Source organism: Lithobates pipiens, unplaced genomic scaffold (assembly GCF_037356315.1).
Source record: "Lithobates pipiens isolate NorthernLeopardFrog02 unplaced genomic scaffold, aLitPip1_a1.2 Scaffold_25, whole genome shotgun sequence".
Lineage (NCBI taxonomy): Eukaryota > Metazoa > Chordata > Amphibia > Anura > Ranidae > Lithobates > Lithobates pipiens.
The window spans coordinates 41750638-41771877 of record NW_027507787.1 but is presented as its reverse complement, the minus strand read 5'-3'; the positions used below and the strand labels follow the sequence as shown (position 1 = coordinate 41771877).

The 21240-nt window shown below is 47.5% G+C and overlaps 1 protein-coding gene across 1 annotated transcript in view; it reads right to left on the bottom strand.

Annotated features, from left to right (window-relative positions):
* The window catches only part of TM9SF3 (transmembrane 9 superfamily member 3), a 93571-nt gene extending 92153 nt beyond the window's left edge, over positions 1 to 1418 (bottom strand). Inside the window, exon 1 of the mRNA XM_077454362.1 lies at positions 1170 to 1418. Coding sequence (XP_077310488.1) covers positions 1170 to 1244 — 75 coding nt within the window. The 5' untranslated portion in view covers positions 1245 to 1418. The remainder of the gene's footprint in view (positions 1 to 1169) is intronic.
* Positions 1419 to 21240: the final 19822 nt, after the last annotated feature.

Below are 21240 nucleotides of genomic sequence, written 5' to 3'. Positions count from 1 at the left end.
AGCAATGCCTGAGCAGTAATATCACTCATAAGCTACAATGGCCCATCTGTTGTTGATGCTTCCTCTTCTCCCCTACAGCCACCTCTGGATGACACAGGAGAGCCGAATCACCTGAATAAAAATAGCTAAGAATACAGATCTTCCTTCCAAAGGTAGGTTAGTATAGGTGTTAGAATAGAGCAGTTTTAAGAATGGTTGGGTGAAGCCCAGTATGTTATGCTACCTGTGTAGATATAAATTCTGGCTGGGCTTTCTTTTGGAACACTCATCAAACCTGGAACAGCAGACTGGTAAGCTAGGAACCATGGAGAATATTACAGATCCAGATAAATGCAGCAGGCGATGACTGTGGCCTGCGTGTAAATTGGAAGCTTTGACACCCAGGCTCGGTATCCTCTACATCAGTGTTTCTTAACTCCAGTCCTCAAGGAGCCCCAACATGTCATGTTTTCAGGATTTCCCTCAGAAGAAATGGCTGTGGTAATTACTAAGGCAGGGAAACTGATCAAATCACCTGTACAAAATAATGGAAAGCCTGAAAAGATGACCTGAGGGGGCGCCCAGGCTCGGGGTCCTCCACACATAAGGGGGGCGCCCAGGCTCGGGGTCCTCAACACATAAGGGGGGCGCCCAGGCTCGGGGTCCTCAACACATAAGGGGGGCGCCCAGGCTCGGGGTCCTCAACACATAAGGGGGGCGCCCAGGCTCGGGGTCCTCAACACATAAGGGGGGCGCCCAGGCTCGGGGTCCTCCACACATAAGGGGGGCGCCAAGGCTCGGGGTCCTCCACACATAAGGGGGGCGCCAAGGCTCGGGGTCCTCCACACATAAGGGGGGCGCCAAGGCTCGGGGTCCTCCACACATAAGGGGGGCGCCAAGGCTCGGGGTCCTCTATCACCGGACAGAGCACAGCTGAGATTGTCAGTAGAAAGAGTCGATCTGATTTCGGTGTCTCCGTCATCTCCCAGACTAGGCACTTCCTGATGAGGAGATGTCAGGCCTGTGTATGAGGGAGGAGAGCCGGCTTAGGCCTGACACTGCACTGACAGCGGCCTGGACGGAGCGGCTCCTCTGCACTAGGCAGGCCCGAACATACAGCGCTCACCGCACATCCTTCAGGCCGCATCTCCCCCTCCCCTGACCGGCCACCGTCCCCTCCTCCGCCTTACCGTGTGCTCGTGTTCATCCGCCCGCACACCCAGCACGAACACGCACAACAGGGGCAGCAGTCGTAGCGGCCTCATCCTGTCCCGGCGGCTTGGAACACCCAGTGGCTTTATGTCTCGGAGGCTCTTCGGTTCTCCTTCCGCTGCTACTCAAGCTGCCCGTTCTCCGACACCCGCCGCCTCCTCAGCGGCCGCTCAGCCACGTCATCCGGCCACGGAGCTACAAACCGGAAGTGCCTCACCTCCTGCCAGCATCCCGGAAGTGCACAGTATAGGGATTGGGAGGGGGCTGGGATACCTGTGCTAACTGCTAACACCCAGGTAGATGGCTGGCGGTATGTCACGCGCTCTCACTGATGATTAGCCCAGAAGGCCGTGAACGAGGGTCGTCCCATTATGTAAAATCATTATACAGTTCAGTGTGAGAGAGAAAAAAGATTGCGGGGACCAGGTGCGACTAGTACCGAGGCGGAGGGTAGAACTTGTACAAAGCCAGGCAGTGACCCCGGACATCACGTGTTCCCTGTCATCCCCAGTATCCCCAAAGCCTAACCAGTACCCCCCACCATACACAGTGCCCCCCAAATACAACCAGTACCTCACACTATCAACAGTGTTCCAAAATACATCCAGTACCTCGGAGTGTCCCCAAATACAACCAGTACCTCAGTGTCCCCAAATACAGCCAATACCTCACACTATCCACAGTGTCCCCAAATACAGCCAGTACCTCAGAGTGTCCCCAAATACAACCAGTACCTCAGTATCCCTAAATACAACCAGTTCCCCACAGTGTCCCCAAATACAGCCAATACCTCACACTATCCACAGTGTCCCCAAATACAGCCAGTACCTCACACTATCCACGGTGTCCCCAAATACAGCCAGTACCTCACACTATCTACGGTGTCCCCAAATACAGCCAGTACCTCACACTATCCACAGTGTCCCCAAATACAGCCAGTACCTCAGAGTGTCCCCAAATACAACCAGCTCCCCACAGTGTCCCCAAATACAACCAGTACCTCACAGCGTCCCCAAATACAACCAGTATCCCATCCTATCCACAATGTCCCCAAATACAACCAGTACCCCACAGTGTCCACGAATACAACCAGCATGTCACACTATTGTGTTGAGTTATTTTGAGGGGACAACAAATTTACTGTTATACAAGCTGTACACTCACTACTTTACATTGTAGCAAAGTGTAATTTCTTTAGTGTTGTCACATGAAAACATATAATAAAATATTTACAAAAATTTGAGGGGTGTACTCACTTTTGTGAGATACTGTATGTGTAGGAGGGTTCCACCACCATTGCAAATCATGCCATATGTTTTCCATGGGCAACAACATTAATCATAAATCACAAAGTGCAGTGCTAAAAATGAATAAAAAGTCCTAATGTTGGAGGACATATGACATCTCAATAAAAACAGTCCAATAGGTGTAGGTCCACACAAGGAAAGTACTGGGAAGAATCCATCACCATGAAGGAAAGGGTCACACTGACTCTTATCACAATGAGTGAACTACTTAAAAGTAGTCAAACGGGCTTGAAAATCTTCCACTTAGATTTCACCATACACATGGGGAGATAGATTGCATGAACACCAATAGAATCCTCCTTAGCCCCTGTACACACGGTCAGAGATTCTGCCAACCAAATCCGTCGCATTTTGCCCGTCGGATTTAGTCCGACGGATTGTGTCCGAAACTGTTGCATACACACGGTCGGGCCAAGTTGGCAAAAAATCCGATCTTTCAGAACGTGATGACGTAATTTCGTTACGATGGGACTACATTCAGGCTAGTAGCCAATAGCTTTGATGTAGGAATTTGATCTGAGCATGCGTGGCACTTGGTCCAATCAAAATGCTATACACATGATCGGATTAGGTCCGACTGGCCCAGTTGGTCGGGAAATATTTCCTACATGTTGGAAAATTGGGTCGGACGGAGATTCGGACTGAATCAGTCCGATGCATACCACACACAATCGGATTATCTGACGACACGGTCCGATAAGACGTATTCCGACAGATTCTCCGACCGTGTGTACAAGGGCTTAGACAGACTCTCATCACATCAGGACATCATGTGAATAAGTATAAAAAAAAAACTTAATTGCACAGTAGTACTGACAAGTACATTTATTAAGAATACAGCAAAGGCCAGAATACTCACAAATAGGGATGAGCCAACCACCCCTGGTTCAGTTCGCACCAGAAAATGCAAACATGCAAAAAGTTTAAGGGAACATCTGAACCCAATAAAGTCTATGGGACACAAACATGAAAAAGCAAAATTGCTAGTTTTAAAGGCTTATATGCAAGTTTTAGCCACAGAAACTGTATGGGGACCCGGGTACTGTCCCAATGGGACATGTATCGATGCAAAAAAATGATGTGGGCCCCCCATCCCCAATTAATTATTTTAAGGAGAACTCCACACCAAAATTTAAAAATAAATTGTCGTGGGGTCCCCCCAAAATCCATACCAGACTCTTATCCGAGCATGCAGCCTGAAGGACAGGCTGAAGCCACACACCCTCAATTTCACATACATTGGAGGAGACTGAATTGACAAGGTCGGCCTCTCTTGTATCTTCCACCCAGGCCCCACTGGGAGTGGTACAGAGGGAACCGAGGGCCAGAAGGAACACAAGTACCTGCAACTGTGGACCTGGAGCTTTGCAGCAGAGGAAGCAAACTTGGACAGGCAAGTGAGCCATCAGGACTGGATGGGTCGTCTGGTACCAAGGATCAGCTGGACTTAAAGGGGAACTCCGCAGGACCAGTGGAACTGGAACATGCGATGTGGTTAGGTCCTTGATAGGCTTACAGCAGAAGATTGCGGAAGGTCACTGGATTAAGGTAGCAGGCACCGGCAGGACGAGCAGCAGCGAAAGCAGGGTCTTGTAGGAAGCCAGGTTCATCAGCAGGCGTGCAACGTGGTACAGGTCAGCAGGCAGAGACGTGGACACAAGAATAGCCAGGGTCAGGAGCCAGGGATCAGAGCCAGAACGGGATCCAGAAGCAGGGTCAGAGCAAGCAGGGTTCATCAGGAGGTATCAGGCAGCAGAGTAGCGGGTGTAAGGTAAAAGGAACAGTTGAAGATCAGTCAGCAACCATCTGGGGTCAGAGCACTACTTTAAATAGGCATTCTGGCGCCAATTTGCGCCATGGGCACATCGCCTGCGCGTGTACGCAACCCGGCGAGCACTCACGTGTGCATTTGTGCGCACAGGTATGTGCAGCCGCCCGTGCGCGCGCAAGTGCGCAATGGACGGGATCAACTGGTTCTCTTACACTCAACATGGTGAGGGTGCTTTGGGGTCCCCTCCAAAGCACCTTGTCCCCAATGTTTATAGGGGCCAAGGACCTCTTCCCAACAACCCTGGCCATTGGTTGTCGGGGCCTGCGGACAGGAGGGGCTTATTGGAATCTGCAAGGGGACCCCCAGATCTCAGCCACCCCAAAGTGAATGGGTATCTGGTACATTGTATCCCTATCCATTCACCAAAAATGTGTCAAAAAGTAAAAACCACAATAGACAGTTTTTGACAATTCTTTTATTAAAAAAATAAAAAAAATAAGTGTCCCGCAATGTCTATCCATCTTCAATCACGCTGCCTGACGGACCGAAAAAATTGAAAATAAAAAGGGAAAAACACTGCCTCCATGGGAGGTCTCCCAGCAACTGCTTTCTTTTTCCTTTGACAGCTCTTATACAGGCAAGGGCGATGCAACCTGCTGATGTAGCCGGATGACCCCGCCCGCTATGATGTCACATATAATCAGAAGGGGGCGGGGTCACTCAGTTACATCAGCGGGTGGCCCTTTCCTTGCCTATATAACAGCTGTCACCAAGAGAGAGCAGTCACCTGGAGGCCTCCCATCAAGGCAAAGCTTTTTTTTGGGGTCCGACGGTCAGCGTGATTGAAGATAGATGGACATCGCGGGACACTTTTTTTTTTCTTTTTTTAATAAAGGAATTGTCAATAACTGTCTATTAGTGATGAACCAGCAGTTCGAGTCGAACATAAGTTTGACTCGAACATCGGGTGTTCGTTTGTTCTAAAAGGAACCGAACATATGGGGCATTCGCGGCAAATTCGAGCGCTGTGCAATGTGCCATGATGCACTGCGAGATCGCAGCGCATTGCTGTATGGTGATTGGCCAAAGCATGCACCTGACCTGCATGCTTTGGCCAATCACAGCGCGCTCTGCTGAGAGAGCCATAATTGGCCAAAAGCACAGACTTTATATTCAGCGTTTACTCTATATTCAGTCAGTGCAGGCAGTGTATTAACCACTTCAGGCCCGGAAGATTTGGCTGCTGAATAACCAGGCCATTTTTTGTGATTCGGCACTGCGTCACTTTAACTGTGAATTGCGAGGTTGTGCGATGCTGCACCCAAACAAAATGTATGTCCTTTTTTTCCCACAAATAGAGCTTTCTTTTAGTGGTATTTGATCATCTCTGGGTTTTTTTGCTCTATAAACAAAAAAAGAGCGACAATTTGGAAAAAAACACAATATTTTGTACTTTTTGCTATAATAAATATCCCCATTTAAAAAAAAAAAAAAATTTTCTCAGTTTAGGCCGATATGTATTCTTCTACATATTTTTGGTAAAAAAACATGCAATAAGCGTATATTGATTGGTTTGCGCAAAAGTTATAGCTTCTACGAAATAGGGGATAGATTTATAGCATTTTTATTTTTTATTTTTATTTTTTACTAGTAATGGCGGCGCTCTGAATTTTTTTTATTGGGACTGCGACATTATGGAGGACACATCGGACACTTTAGACACATTTTTGGACCATTGCCATTTATACGGCGATCAGTGCTATAATAACGCACTTGCAAGGAAGGGGTTAACAGTAGGGGGCGATCAAGGGGTTAACTGTGTTCCCTGTGTGTGTTTCTAACTGGGGGGGGACTGACCTAGAGGAAATGACAGATCGTATTTCCTAGCAATTAGGAATTCACAATCTGTCTCTCCTTACAGAACAGAACAGGGATTTGTGTGTTTACACACACACGTCCCTGTTCTGCCTCTTGTGCCTGCGATCACTCGTGGCCAGCGCCCCCCCCCCCCCAAGTGCAGCGGGCATGCGTGCGCCTGCTATGCCGCTTAAAGGAGCCGATGTATAGCTATGACGGCTTGCGGGATCCTGCCGACCAGCCGCAGTATAATGACGTTGGCTGGTGAACAGACAGTTAATATACAGTATCTCACAAAAGTGAATACACCCCTCACATTTTTGTAAATATCTTATTATATCTTTTTAGGTGACAACACTGAAGAAATGACACTTTGCTACAATGCAAAGCAGTGAGTGTACAGCTTGGATAACAGGGTGAATTTGCTGCCCCCTCAAAATAACTCAACACACCATTAATTTCTAAACTGCTGGCAACAAAAGTGAGTAGACCCCTACATGAAAACGTCCAAATTGGGCCCAATTAGCCATTTTCCCTCATCGTTGTCATGTGACTCGTTAGTGTTACAAGGTCTCAGGTGTGACTGGGGAGCAGGTGTGTTAAATTTGGAGTTATCCCTCTCACTCTCTCATACTGGTCACTGGAAGTTCAACATGGCACCTCATGTCAAAGAATTCTCTGAGGTTCTGAAAAACAAGTATTGTTGCTTTACAAAAAGATGGCCTAGGCCAGTGATGGTGAACTGGCAAGTGTAGTTCCAAAACATCTAGGGTGCCAAGGTTCGCCATCACTGGCCTAGGCTATAAGAGGATTGCCAAGACCCTGACACTGAGCTGCAGCACAGTGGCCAAGACCATACAGCGGTGTAACAGAACAGGTTACACTCAGAACAGGCCTCGTCATGGCCGATCAAAGAAATTGAGTGCATGTGCTCTGCGTCATATCCAGAGGTTGTCTTTAGGAAATAGATGTATGAGTGCTGCCAGCATGGCTGCAGAGGTTGAAGGGGTGGAGGGGTCAGCCTGTCAGTGCTCAGACCATATGCCACACACTGCATCAAATTGGTCTGCATTGCTGTCATCCCAGAAGGCTTCTGTCATCCCAGAAGCCTCTTCTAAAAGATAATGCACAAGAAAGCCCGCAAACAGCTGAGCAAAATTATAAACTCAACACTTTTGTGTTTGACCCTATTTATCATGAGCTGAACTTAAAGAGCTACAACTTTTTCTATGTACACAAAAGGCCTGTTTCTCTCAAATAAAATCTGTGTTAGTGAGCACTTCTCCTTTGCAGAGATAATCCATCCACCTCACAGGTGTGGCATATCCAGATGCTGATTAGACAGCATGAATATTGCACAGGTGTGCCTTAGGCTGGCCACAATAAAAGGCCACTCTAAAATGTACAATTTTACTGTATTGGGTGGGTCCGGGGGTCTGAAAATCAGTCAGTATATGGTGTGGCCACCATTAGCCTCACGCTGTGCAGCACATCTCCTTCACATAGAGTTGATCAGGTTGTTGATTGTGGCCTGTGGAATGTTGGTCCATTCCTCTTCAATGGCTGTGCGAAGTTGGTGGATATTGGCAGAAACTGGAACATGCTGCAGTATACCCCGATCCAGAGCATCCCAAACATGCTCAATGGGTGACATGTCCAATGAGTATGCTGGCCATGCAAGAACTGTGATGTTTTCAGCTTCCGGGAATTGTGTACAGATCCTTGCAACATGGGGCCATGCATTATCATGCTGCAACATGAGGTGATGGTCATTGATGAATGGCACAACAATGGGCCTTGGGATCTCGTCACGGTATCTCTATGCATTCAAAATGTCATCAATAAAATGCACCTGGGTTTGTTGTCCAAAACATACGCCTGCCCACACAATAACCCCATCGCCACCATGGGCCACTCAATCCACACCATTGACATCAACAAACCGCTGATGCCATCTGCCCTGTACAGTGAAAAAAAACAGGATTCATCCATGAAGAGAACACCTCTCCAAAGAGCCAGATGCCATTGAATGTGAGCATTTGCCCACTCAAGTCAGTTATGACAATGAACTGCAGTCAGGTCGAGACCCCGATGAGGATGACGAGCATGCAGATGAGCTTCCCTAAGACAGTTTCTGACAGTTTGTGCAGAAATTCTTTGGTTATGCAAACCAATTGTTGCAGCTGCTGCCCGGGTGGCTGGTCTCAGATGATCTTGGAGGTGAAGATACTGGATGCGGTTGTAAGGCTGTTTGGATGTATGGACAGGTAGAGAAATGAACATTCACTTCAAGGGCAACTGCTCTGGTGGACATTCCTGCAGTCAGCAGGCCAATTGCACGCTCCCTCAAAGCTTGCCATATCTGTAGCATTGTGCTACATGATAAAACTGCATAACTGCATTGCCCAGCTGTATGATGATCCACAGCTCTCTGCAACCACAGAAGCTAGGCTGCATACACTTCAACAAGGACGTAGGGCAGTGGAAGATTACGTTGCCGAATTCAGGCGATGGAGTGCGGATACTAACTGCAAAGATGCTGCCCCCTGTTACCAGTTCCGCATGGAACTGTCAGATCCTTTGAAAGATGAACTGGCTTGAGTTGGAATGCCCCAGACCTTGGATGCATTAGTCAATTTAGCTATACAGATTGACCGACATCTGAGGGAGCGAAGAGCTGAACAGGCAACTGGGCTTTCCCGTCCCTACCTGGATTCTACTGTACAGCTCCTTCTACCTAGCTCCTTCAGCACAGCCAGCTTCCACGCCTGGCACGTCTGAACCCATGCAGCTAGGGGTACATTGATCTTTCCTTATGGTGGAAGAACGCCAACATTGCCGGGCGAGTAACCTATGCCTGTATTGTGGAGAACCTGGGAATTACGTCAGAAATTCCCCAGCCAAAATTCGTAAGTGCCTATCAGTTTCCTCTGATCATCCACTTGGGTCAAGACTTCTCACCTTGCTCTCTCCGTCTTGTTGCAGCTCCCAGGAAGGACTTTACAAGTTTCCGCCATTATTGATTGCAGAGCCTGTAGCTGCTTCATAGATTCATCCTTTGCAGCCAAACACCAGATCTTCTTGCTGTTCAAAGTCCAAGGACTTTCTATCCACCTGGCTGATGGGTCCACCATTAAATTCGGGCCAGTTACTCTTCTAACTATCACCATTGCCAACTTACACCAAGAACTGCTATGCATGGATATCATGTCCTCACCCTTGTTCCCCATTATCCTTGGCATGCTGTGGCTATAAGCCCGCAACTCTTATATCAACTGGGCCATGGGGAAGTCACGTTCCCTTCTCCTTACTGCCAGCCCTGTGAACCTTCTACTCTGTTATGTTTGGACACCAATACTGAGATAAGTCAATCTGTGCCAGAGGTCTACCATAACTTCATGGATGTTTTCAGTAAGAAGGGAGGGGAAACCCTTCCACCCCATCGAGCCTACGACTGCCCCATTGAGCTCCTTCCAGGAGCCAAAGTGCCCTTTGGCAGAATATTCCCTTTAACTGACCTGGAGCATAGAACACTAAAAGATAACATCAATGAGAATCTAAAGAAAGGGTTCATCCGTCCATCCACATCCCCGGCAGGTGCGTACATTTTTTTTTTTTGTAGAAAAGAAGGCTCGCACCCTACAGCCTTGCATAGACTATAGCGAGCTTAACAAAATCACTGTTAAGAATCGCTACCCTCTCGGTCTGTATCAAGGAAGGGGACGAATGGAAGACCGATTTGGGCACTTTGAGTACCTGGTAATGCCCCTTGGCCTGTGTAACACCCCTGCTACATTCCAGTACTTCATCAGTGATGTCTTCTGGGATTATTTGGATCTGTTTGTCATGGTCTATCTAGACAATATCTTAATCTTCTCCTCTTCTCTGGATTCCCATCGCAGGCACGTCAGATGTGTGTTAACTCGGCTTCGGCAGCATGGCCTGTATGTAAGTCTGAAAAGTGTGAGTTTGAGCAAGAGAGTATTCCATTTTTGGGACTAATCATTTCTATAGAGGGTATCAAGATGGACCCTCAAAAGATTGCTGCAATTTTTGATTGGCCAGCTCCCACAGACAAGAAAGGAATCCAATGTTTCGTAGGATTTGCCAATTTCTACCGAAAGTTTATTAAAGGATTCCCAGCCATGATCAAACCTATCACCCAGCTAACCAAACAAGGAATCCACTTCCAGTGGTCCCCAGAGGCCCAAACTGCCTTTGAGTCCCTTAAAAGACTGTTCACCTTTGCTTCTGTATTGAAGCATCCTGACTCGACCCTACCATTTGTTTTGGAAGTAGACACTTCTGAAATCGCTGTGGGAGCAGTACTTTCCCAAAAACAGAGGACGAAAGCCCTATTACACCCAGTAGCTTTCTTCTCCTGTAAGTTATCAACAGCAGAAAGAAACTGGGAAACCGAGAACTACTGGCAATAAAATCTTCACTGGAAGAGTGGAAATACCTGTTGGAAGGAGTGGCCTATCCAGTCTTGATCTACACAGATCACAAGAATCTGGAATATCTGAAGTCTGCAGAAAGGTTGAAGCCATGACAAGCCAGGTGGGCATTATTCTTCTCCATGTTCTCTTTTCATGTCACCTACCGGCTGGCTCGAAAGAATACAAAACCTGACGCCCTGTCAAGGATGTTTCATTACTTATGTTTCATAAGCTGTCTTGCCTACACATGGTCACACCAAATTCCGACCGCCAAGAACGCGGTAACGTCCACCACGTACAGTGGGACTACAAAAGGGAAGTTCAGCACCACGTATGGCACCCTTTGGGCTCCTTCTGCTGATCTTGTGTTTATCGCGTGTTAGTAGAAGTTTGGTTAGAGATGATTCGCTCTTTTCAGACTTGTGCTTCAGATCGTTCCTGCTCTACAGTTTATGCTTGTCGTTGCTTATCTGCCTATCAGTGTATTAGTCAGTTCACATTTGTTTGTCATTGCAGCCTATATCTTGGTATAGTACGCTTTGATTTTCAGTGCTTATTATCCGCTCGTTGCTGATTTGCATTTGTTCTTTTGGGCCTTGCTGTTTATCAGTGTTTTCTGTTGTCCGTTTTGACCAGCCGACCGTTTTGAAGCCATGTTTCATGTACGTACTCGTCGTAGAGTTCGTGCTGTGTGGGGGCTTGGTGTGGGGGTTCTTACTTTGACACAAGCCCAGTCCATTAACAGGTTGGGGAGGAGTTCATGGACCAAGAATTGGTTGCTCCAGCGTGACCAATTCTCTCATATGCCTTTGCTGCGTGAAATCCGTGAGAATAATCCTGATGATTTCAGGAATTATCTCAGGATGACGGACCCCGTTTTTCACCATCTGTTGGCTTTGCTGACCCCTTATATCAGCAGGCAGGATACCTGCATGAGGCAAGCCATCACTCGGGAGCAGAGGCTCATCACCACGTTGCGGTACTTGGTGACAGGGAGAAGCCTTCAAGACCTCAAGTTCTCGACAGGCATCTCCCCCCAGGCTCTGGGAATCATTATCCCAGAGACCTGTTCTGCCATTATCCATGTCCTGTAGAAGGAATATATGAGGGTAAGTTTTAGCCTTTAACATCACATTCTATGTATTTACTGTTTGCTAATGTATTGTATTTCTTTCATCATTCTATAATTAACATAATTGTAATAAGCTGGGAATTTCCTCTTTGTCCTCATGCATGTTGGATTTTTGTATGCTCCTTTTTTGTCCTTCATGCATATTTGTCTTCACTAACCCCCCCAGCATGCTATCCCGGGCCCATATACTCCTAGCCTAGTCAATTAATGTATTTTGTCAGCTCATTTAATGCTTTACCCTAAAGACCCCCTAAAATATGTACAAATGTTATTGTTGTCCTTAAATTCATGCAGAGTGCCAGAGGCTATTTTGGGGGGCCCAAAATCATTTTGAACCCCCCTCCCCCCAACCCCTAAGTCAGCTGATAGCAATCCTCTATCTGCTGACTTTGCCAAACCCATACACACTATACCTACCTCTTTTGTGGTCAGATTTATGGGTGAATTTCTTAAAGCATGTAGTGCAATGGCCTGCCTCAATACTTTCAAATGCTACTGTCTAAATTTTTCTTCTCATATTATGATAGGTAATTGAAGAATCTACAAATATGCTTCCATTTATTAATTTGTTTTGATGCCACTTCTTATTACCTGTCCAGTGGGCTGCCAATAGTGTAATTAAGGAGGGGCTGGCTAAAGTAACACACATTACTTTGTTATTACTCCATTACATAGTGGAGAGGGTGGTTACCTGTCCAAAAAATACCTCCCCCCAAAATATTTTCAAAGGGCCATCAAAAGTGGTGATGAATCAGATAAGTGGACTTTATATTTTAGCCTTTAACCACTTCCAGACCGGCGCATGACAATGTACGTCGGCAGAATGGCATGGGCAGGCAAATTGGCTTACAGGTACCTTCAGTTCAATAGCCAGTAGCCAATAGCTTCCTTTTTCGTACTTGCTTCTGAGCATGCGTCATTCTTAGTCCCCCGTACTAGCATACTGACGAACGTATTGTCCACTGAAGTCCGACGGGAAGATTGGAGTGCAAAAATACTTTCTTAGTCCGCCGGTCTTCACGCTGGAAAAGTCAGCTGAGGCCCACACACGATCGAATTGTCCGCTGAAATGCGTTTTGGCGGACTAAGTCGCCGGACAATCTAATCGTGTGTACGCGGCATTAGGGTGCAAATTTTTGCTTTCACTCCTCACTACCTATCACAGTTTCGAAGGCCATAAAATGCCAAAATAGCACAAAACCCCTCCAAATGACCCCATTTTGGAAAGTAGACACCCCAAGCTATTTACTGAGAGGCATGTTGAGTCCATTAAATATTTTATATTTTGCCACAAGTTGCAGGAATATTACAATTTTTTTTTTTTTTTTTGCACAAAGTTGTCACTAAATGATATATTGCTCACACATACTATGGGCATAAGTGAAATTACACCCCAAAATACATTCTGCTGCTTCTCCCGAGTACGGGGATACCACATGTGGGGGACTTTTTGGGAGCCTAGCCACGTACGGGACCCCAAAAACCAAGCACTGCCTTCAGGATTTAAATATAAAACGCTACCAAAAAAACCTGTTAGCGATCGCAGGGATCAGGCCTGACTCTGCGAATGCTGCAGTTATGTGTTTAGTGTTTTGTAAGTGACAGTGATCGATCGATACTGCACTTGGATGGGCTTGGCGGAGGGGCAAAACGCAAGTGCCAGCAGGTATCTGGGCTGATCCTGCTAACAATGCGTTTTTTTGGAACCCTAAACTGCTGGGGACGCTAGTATAGACCTGATCAGATCAGATATTGATCTGTTCAGATTCTATACCACTACGGGAGGTTTATGTTTTGCGCATGGGTGTTAGCGGTACTGGCAATAACCTAGCGCTGCCTGGGGCGACGCAGACCCTGACCCTAAAACCTGATTGATATCACCCGCCGGGTGATCAGGGGGTTAAACCTTTATTGGGTAATAAATGGTGGGTGCTCTGATGCTATAAAAAGCAAACTAACTAACCAGAGTCACCCGTAACACTTATACGGTGATCACTGGTGAAAGGGTTAACTAGGGGCAATCAGGGGGTTAAAATCGTTATTAGGTAGTACATGCGGGTCCCTGGCACTATATAAAAACCTGACGGGGAACCTAAATAACTAACTGGCTAACCAGCGTCACCAGTGGCACTTATACGGTGATCGCTGGTGAAAGGGTTAACTAGGGGCAATCAGGGGGTTAAAACCATTATTGGGTAGTATATGGGGGTACCTAGCGCTATAAAAACCTGGCGGTGAACCTAAAAAAAATAACTAGCTACCTAGCGGCACCAGTGACACTAATGCAGCGATCAGAAAAACGATCGCTTAGTGACACTGGCAAAAGGGGGTGAAAGGGTTAACTAGGGGCAATCAGGGGGTTAAAACCATTATTGGGTAGTATATGGGGATACCTAGTGCTATAAAAACCTGGCGGTGAGGGGGGGATTTGTGTGCCTATGTGTACCTACATGTCAGTGTAGTGTTTGGTGCACTTACTTTCTCTGTTCTCCTCGCAGTCCGGTGAAAAAGACCACCCCGAGGAGAATGACATCACTTCCTCCCTGCCTGTGTTTACAATACACAGCGGGGGAAGCTTCTCATTCGCCAGGAGCGATCGAGAGGGGATGGCCAGAAACCAACGGCCATCCTCTCATCCCGGATCGCTCCTGAAGCGAAACGGACCGCAGCATCCAGCGAGAGGGGGTCCGATTGGACCCCCCACCCGTTGCAAGGCAAGCACGTACATGTACGTGCTTGTGCCTGTCGGTGCCATTGTGCCGACGTACATTGCCATGCGGCGGTCCTTAAGTGGTTAATGATCACTTCTCCTCCTCTCCCTCCTGCAGACATTCAGCTGCTGCAGGAGGGATATGGAAAAATCAATTCCACTATGTTCAGTCTCACCACCGCTTCTCCTATTCAGGCACACAGGCAGGCTGCACTCACCGTCTCTCCAGTCGGCCAGGCAGCAGAGCTTCTTCCTCTTCTTCATAATCATGGGGCAGCTCAGCTGGATAGCTTCAGCAACCCCCGCACTGCTGAACCAATTAGGGGGCAGGTGCGGAGGAGAGGTCTGGAGAGTGGCACAGGCTGAAGGAGCTGCGGGTCTCACATGGACATGCCGCCCACATGCCTTGGAGCCCGCCCGTTGCTGTAATCCAGCCGCTGCCGCCACCTAGAGGCCACTGTCCCGCTTCCCACACTTGCCGCCATCGGACGCTCCGTGACATCTGCGTTTGATCACAGGCAAATTAGGCGGCCCGCAAGGCCCCTGCGAGGGCGGGGCCTTAGGTGTTCGCCTAATTTGCCTAATTAAAGAGCCGCCTCTGCACTTGCAGACCTATGTGCACCCGCAGACCTACGTGCATTCGCAGACCACTCGCAGACCTACGTGCACTCGCAGACCACTCGCAGGTCTACGTGCACTCGCAGACCTACGTGCACTCGCAAACCTACGTTCACTCACAATACACTAATGTACTAATGATCCACACACTACTCAGACAACACTCATGTACTCACACTATATATATATAAACCACAGACCCCTGTTATAACCTCCTGTTTTAAACTGTGGTTTATATATATATACCGTATATACCTACGTGCACTCGCAGACCTACGTGCAGACCTACGCGCACTTGCAGACATACGTGCACCCGCAAACCACTCGCAGACCTACGTGCACCCGCAAACCACTCGCAGACCTACGTGCACTCGCAGACCACTCGCAGACCTACGTGCAGACCTACATGCACTCGCAGACCTATGTGCACTCGCAGACCACTCACAGACCTACCTACGTGCACTCACAGACCTACATGCAGACCTATGTGCACTCGCAGACATACATGCAGACCTATATGCACTCGCAGACCTACGTGCACTCGCAGACCTACATGCGCTCGCAGACCTACGTGCACTCACAGACCTACATGCAGACCTACGTGCACTCGCAGACCACTTGTAGACCTACGTGCACTCGCAGACCACTCGCAGACCTACATGCATTCGCAGACCTACGTGCACTCACAGACCAGTCACAGACCTATGTGCACTCGCAGACCTACGTGCAGACCAACGTGCACTCGCAGACCTACATGCACTCACAGACGTACTTGCACTCGCAGACCACTCCCAGACCTATGTGCACTGGCAGACCACTTGCAGACCTACGTGCACTCGCAGACCACTCGCAGACCTACGTGCACTCGCAGACCACTTGCAGGTTTACGTGCACTCGCAGACCTACGTGCGCTCACAGACCGCTTGCAGTCCTACGTGCACTCGCAGACCTATGTGTACTCGCAGACCTACGTTCACTCACAATACACTAATGTACTGATGATCCACACACTACTCAGACAACACTCATGTACTCACCCTACACAGGTACTATGACCCCTGTTATAACCTCCTGTTTTAAACTCTGGTGTATATATATATATATATATATATATATATATATATATATACACATACATTTATATATATATATATATACACACACACACACACACACACACAGTCTAGTATATATATACCCTGCATGCAGTTTAGCCTATATATACAGTGCATTCGGTGGTGTATAGTTTCTAATACATTTCAGGCGGCGTACACAGTATATAATACATTGTAGTGTGGTGTTGCAAAACAAAAAATACATCATGTCCGGAAGGCCACCAAAGAGAGGCAGGTGCTCACAGGCCACTAAAAGAGGACAAGCAGCCTCTGTGTCTACAGTTAACAGTGGTGGTCATGTCAGGGCTGGGCTCAGCCCTAACTTCTCTAAGCTGGCCGCTCAGCTGTCGGCTAATTGCCAGCTCCTTTCTCTCCACAGTGACTCACCTGTTGATGATATCCTGCTGGTCAGTCCTGCCTACTTAAGTCATCCAGCCCAGATGATCTCTGCCTTCGCCTTAGAGATGCTCTCCTGTGTTCCTGTTAAAGACTTGCTTGGCTGACATTCCTTCTGGCTCCAGATCTTGCTTGCTGTTTTACTATGCTCATCTCTGCCTGCTTGACGTCTTGGCTTATCTGACTATCTGTTCCGGTTCTTGAACTCTGGCTATGTTTTGACTACCTTTACTCTGTTTACATTTTTATTATTATTATTCTTATTAAACAAGTGTGATTTAACTGACTTCTGTCTCAGTCTGATTCATGGTTTCTGACAATATCCAAATTTCTCTAAAAATCAGAATATTTTTCCTTTATTCCTTACAGCTTTCAGAATTTGTGAAAGACCCCCAAAACCATATATTTTCTGAAAGCATATGACCTCTAGAATAAAAACAAGGTGCTACTGTTTTTTTTAGACCCCGCGTTATTTGCGGAAATGTTTATCAAAATAATATATTCACAAAAAATATACTAAAACCATTATTAGCAGATAAAAACACAGCTAATTTTACCAAATTCCAACGAAATCCCTACTAAATATAAAAGCTTAACCTGTATGGAGTTAATAAATAACAAATATTTGTAAATTTTAAATTGCGCCTTTTTGCAAAATGGTGAAAATCAAACGTACCCAAAAATTTCTCAAAAAATCTGGAGGTTTTCATTTTTCACTTACAGCTTTCAAAGTTTGTCAAAGACCCCCCAAACTATATATTTTCTGAAAGCATATGACCTGTGGAATAAAAAGAAGGTTCTACTGATTTTTTAAGCCCTGTGGTATTTGTGTTAATGTTTATCAAAACAATATTTTTGCTAAAAATACACTAAAACCATAAGCAGATACAAGCACAGCAAATTTTACAAAATTTCTGCTAAATTCCTACTAAATATAAAAGCTTAACCTGTATTGGGTTAATAAATAACAAATATTTGTACATTTTCAATTGCATCAGTGAAATTCAGTGAAAATCTGGTGTACGCAAAAGTTTCTTTAAAAATCTGGAGGTTAGGGGCGTGGCCTGGCTATGGAGGAGTGGGGACGAACATTCCCTCAGCTCTTCGTCCACCGCCGCTGTAATCATAGCACAGAGGGGGGACACGGCCGTTGGAGTAGCAGGAGACATGGCGCAGGGACGGCGGGCACTATCCCAGCACACCAGAGTGGACGGGACCTGGCTAGAGCAGCTGGATACCTTCTTCGGCGGGACCTGCGGGCCGGGACACGAGGCCCCCAAAATGGCGCCGGCGCCGACACTGAAGGCACCTAAGGCAGTCAAAAGACAGAAAAAGGCAGCCCTGCAGCAACAATCCACTCACTCCCAGATCCCCTTTCCAGAGCTAGTGAGGGATTCTGCTCCCCCATTCCCCCCGGGATCTTCTACCTCCCAAGACCAGGGCCCCAACATGATAGACCTCCTAGGGGAAGGAGATATCAAACGCCATATTTGGTCCCTCCCCACCCGGGAAGACTTAGCCCTTGTACACACGGTCAGAGATTCCGACAACCAAATCCATCGGATTTTGTCCGTCGGATTTTGTCTGACGGATCTTGTCCGAAACTGTTGCATACACACGGTCGGACAAAGTTGTCGGAAAATCTGATCTTTCAGAACATGATGATGTAATTTCGTTACGATGGGACTACGTTCAGGCTAGTAGCCAATAGCTTTGATGTAGGAATTTGATCTGAGCATGCGTGGCACTTTGTCCGATCGGAATTCTCTACACATGATCGGAGTATGTCCAATCGGACCAGTTTGTCGGAAAATATTTCCAGCAAGTTGGAAAATTTGGTCCGACGGAAACAGTCCGATGCATACCACACACAGTCGGATTATCCAACAAAACGGTCCGATAGGACACATTCCGACGGAACCGTGTGTACAAGGGCTTAGAAAGGTTTACTGCAAGGGTGGAAAAAGCCTTCAAAGCAGACATAGAATAGCTCAAGGCAGGCACTAATCACCTGGGGGCTAGAATGGAGTCTGTGGAACAGAGACTTGATGAGGTCTTGCCAGTCATCTCTATGCTACAAGACAGGTGCAGTGCCCACGATCAGAAAATTGAGGCCTTACTATGTCAGTTAGATGATTTTGAGAACCGCAGCAGGAGGGCTAACATCCGCATATGCGGCCTGCCAGAGGCCACAGCTCCTAAGGATATTGTCCCCACTCTGGAAGACATATTCAGAGAAATCCTGGGACTGCCTGCAACAGCACCCATTGAGATTGACCGTGCCCATAGAGCACTCAGACCTCCCTCGCAGGATGTGGATAATCCGAGAGATATAATCTGCAAACTTCACAAGTATACATTGAAAGACCAGATCATGCAGAAAATGCGAGGCAAGCAATACTTTGACTTCGATGGGGCCCACCTTACCTTCTACCAGGACATATCCAGACGCACCCTTATGCAGTGCAGGGCCCTCCAACCTTTGCTGGAGGCTATCCAAAAAGCAGATTTGCCCTTCCGCTGGGGATTTTCCCTTTACCTACAAGCGACCACAGATGGCAAGCAAGCCACGCTACGTAACAAAGACGACCTTCCACGTTTTCTGGACACCCTGGGGCTGGCAGTGGTTGATTTCCCAGATTGGAGAGGAGTGCAGAAATACCCTCAACTGCAGCCTTCCCAACCCTAGATACCAGTTAAGAGCAGAGGTCGCAGACGTTATTGCAGGCAGCCCTCTTCTACATCGCCTCAGGGCCGAGCGCCCCCAGGGAACTGAAGGATCCCTCTTCCCCATGCATCTGTTGCTGCTCTCCAGCTAATGACATTTTTCCCCCTTGCCGGGTGTTTTCAGTTTTTTTGAGGTTGTTTTCTCTTTTTGCATTTTATTTTATATTTTTTTCACTCTGAAAAGGGCACGAGACTACCGAACTTGACTCCTGGCCTGTAAGGCAGGCAATGGCCCAGACACGTAAGGTATCATCACGTGTCCCACTGCAGGGACAATAGCCCCTACGAGTCTGACTTCTTACCGTTGGCCCTTACAGACAGTTTGCAACAAACACCCCTCACGGTCCCCTGATGGTCCCCCTGCCCCCCCCAGTATATCCGGTTGGTTTATCATACTGCACTTTTTGTTTTTCTTTTTTTATAGCGGTTGGTAGCGGTGATGGACGGGGACTGACTCCCGCGTTCCGCCCTCATGTGTTGATCCACGTTTCCCACCTAGGCCATACCTTTTTAGGTATACTTCCTTTTTGGAAATGGGGATGGGATTCGGGAGCTACCCTCTTGTAGGGCTGAACCCGGCGCTCACCCCCCAAGTATTTCAATACAGGGAATTACCCCCCATGTTAAGACATGTACTATGCATTTGTTTTGATGTCTCTCACTGTTTCCCTCTCTTCTCCTTCTGTTCTTTCTTCTTTACTACATTCTTTTTCACAGGAACGACCTTCGGCTCCGCCTCCCACGCTGCACTCGTCACCATAGCAAGAAGACCCCCTATCAAAAGAATTCCCTATGGCATCACTTAAGGTACTTTCCTATAATGTCCGAGGTCTATGTTCCCCATGTAAAAGCAACAAGCTGTGGTGGGAGTTGAAGTGGTCTGGGGCCCAGGTGATCCTCTTACATGAAGCACAATCCACCACGCGCTCAATGCCAAGTAGCCAACCTATACAATCAGTGGTACCTAAGCAACTCACTGGTCTCAAAATCTAGAGTCACAGCTATTGCCATTCATAAATCTCATCCTTTCCAAGTCACGGAATGCAAAACTAATCCCCTGGGAAGATACGTCTTCTTAAAGGGCACTATGGCAGGTCAGAAACTCACAGTGGCCACGATTTATGCCCCTAACTCTAATCAGCTCATGTTCATTGATAGCACCCTAGACTGTCTGGTGGACTTCAGAGATGGCCCCCTGATTTTGGGGGGTGACTTTAATGTCAGCCCAGACCCGCAGCTTGACACATCACATTGTCGAGCCTCACACTCACACGCCTTCCTTAGACATTTTTGTAGATCCCTACAAGCCCACAGCCTGTTGGACAGCTGGCGTCTGCTAAATCCCTCAGACAGAGACTATAGTTACTATTCGAAGGTCCATGATGTCTATACCCGCACAGATCTAATCTGTGTGGATCGTCTGGCCCTGGAGATGCTGCAGGCCTCGTCCATTGGAAACATCACTATATCTGATCACGCCCCTGTGACGTCACGTTGGCTCTGACACCGGGCTCTAAAAGAGCTTGGACATGGAGACTGAATGAGTCCCTGCTCAAAGAAAACACAACAGATGATGAGAGTGAGGGGATCATCTGGGAAGGCCACAAGGCGGTGGTGAGAGGTGAACTGATCTCTCAGGGATCCAGGCTCAAGAAAGCCCGGCAAGCGAACTTCAATAGAGTCCTGCAGGCACTCCAACAGGCGGAACTCAAACAACACGAAGACCCGGGGGCTCTGTGGGAACTGACTGACCTGAGAGAATTACTTCTACGCCTACTGGACCGCCAGGCACGTAAACATTTGCGCTATATGTCACATAAGTATTATGAGCATGGCAACAAGTGTGGCCGAATGCTCGCTAGAGCGCTGAGGAAAAAACATGCGCAAATGCTTGTACACAAGCTGCGCCTATCTTCTGATGTTCTCACGGTCAGGTCCTCCCAAGTAGCCTCTGGGTTTTGGGACTATTATGCAACC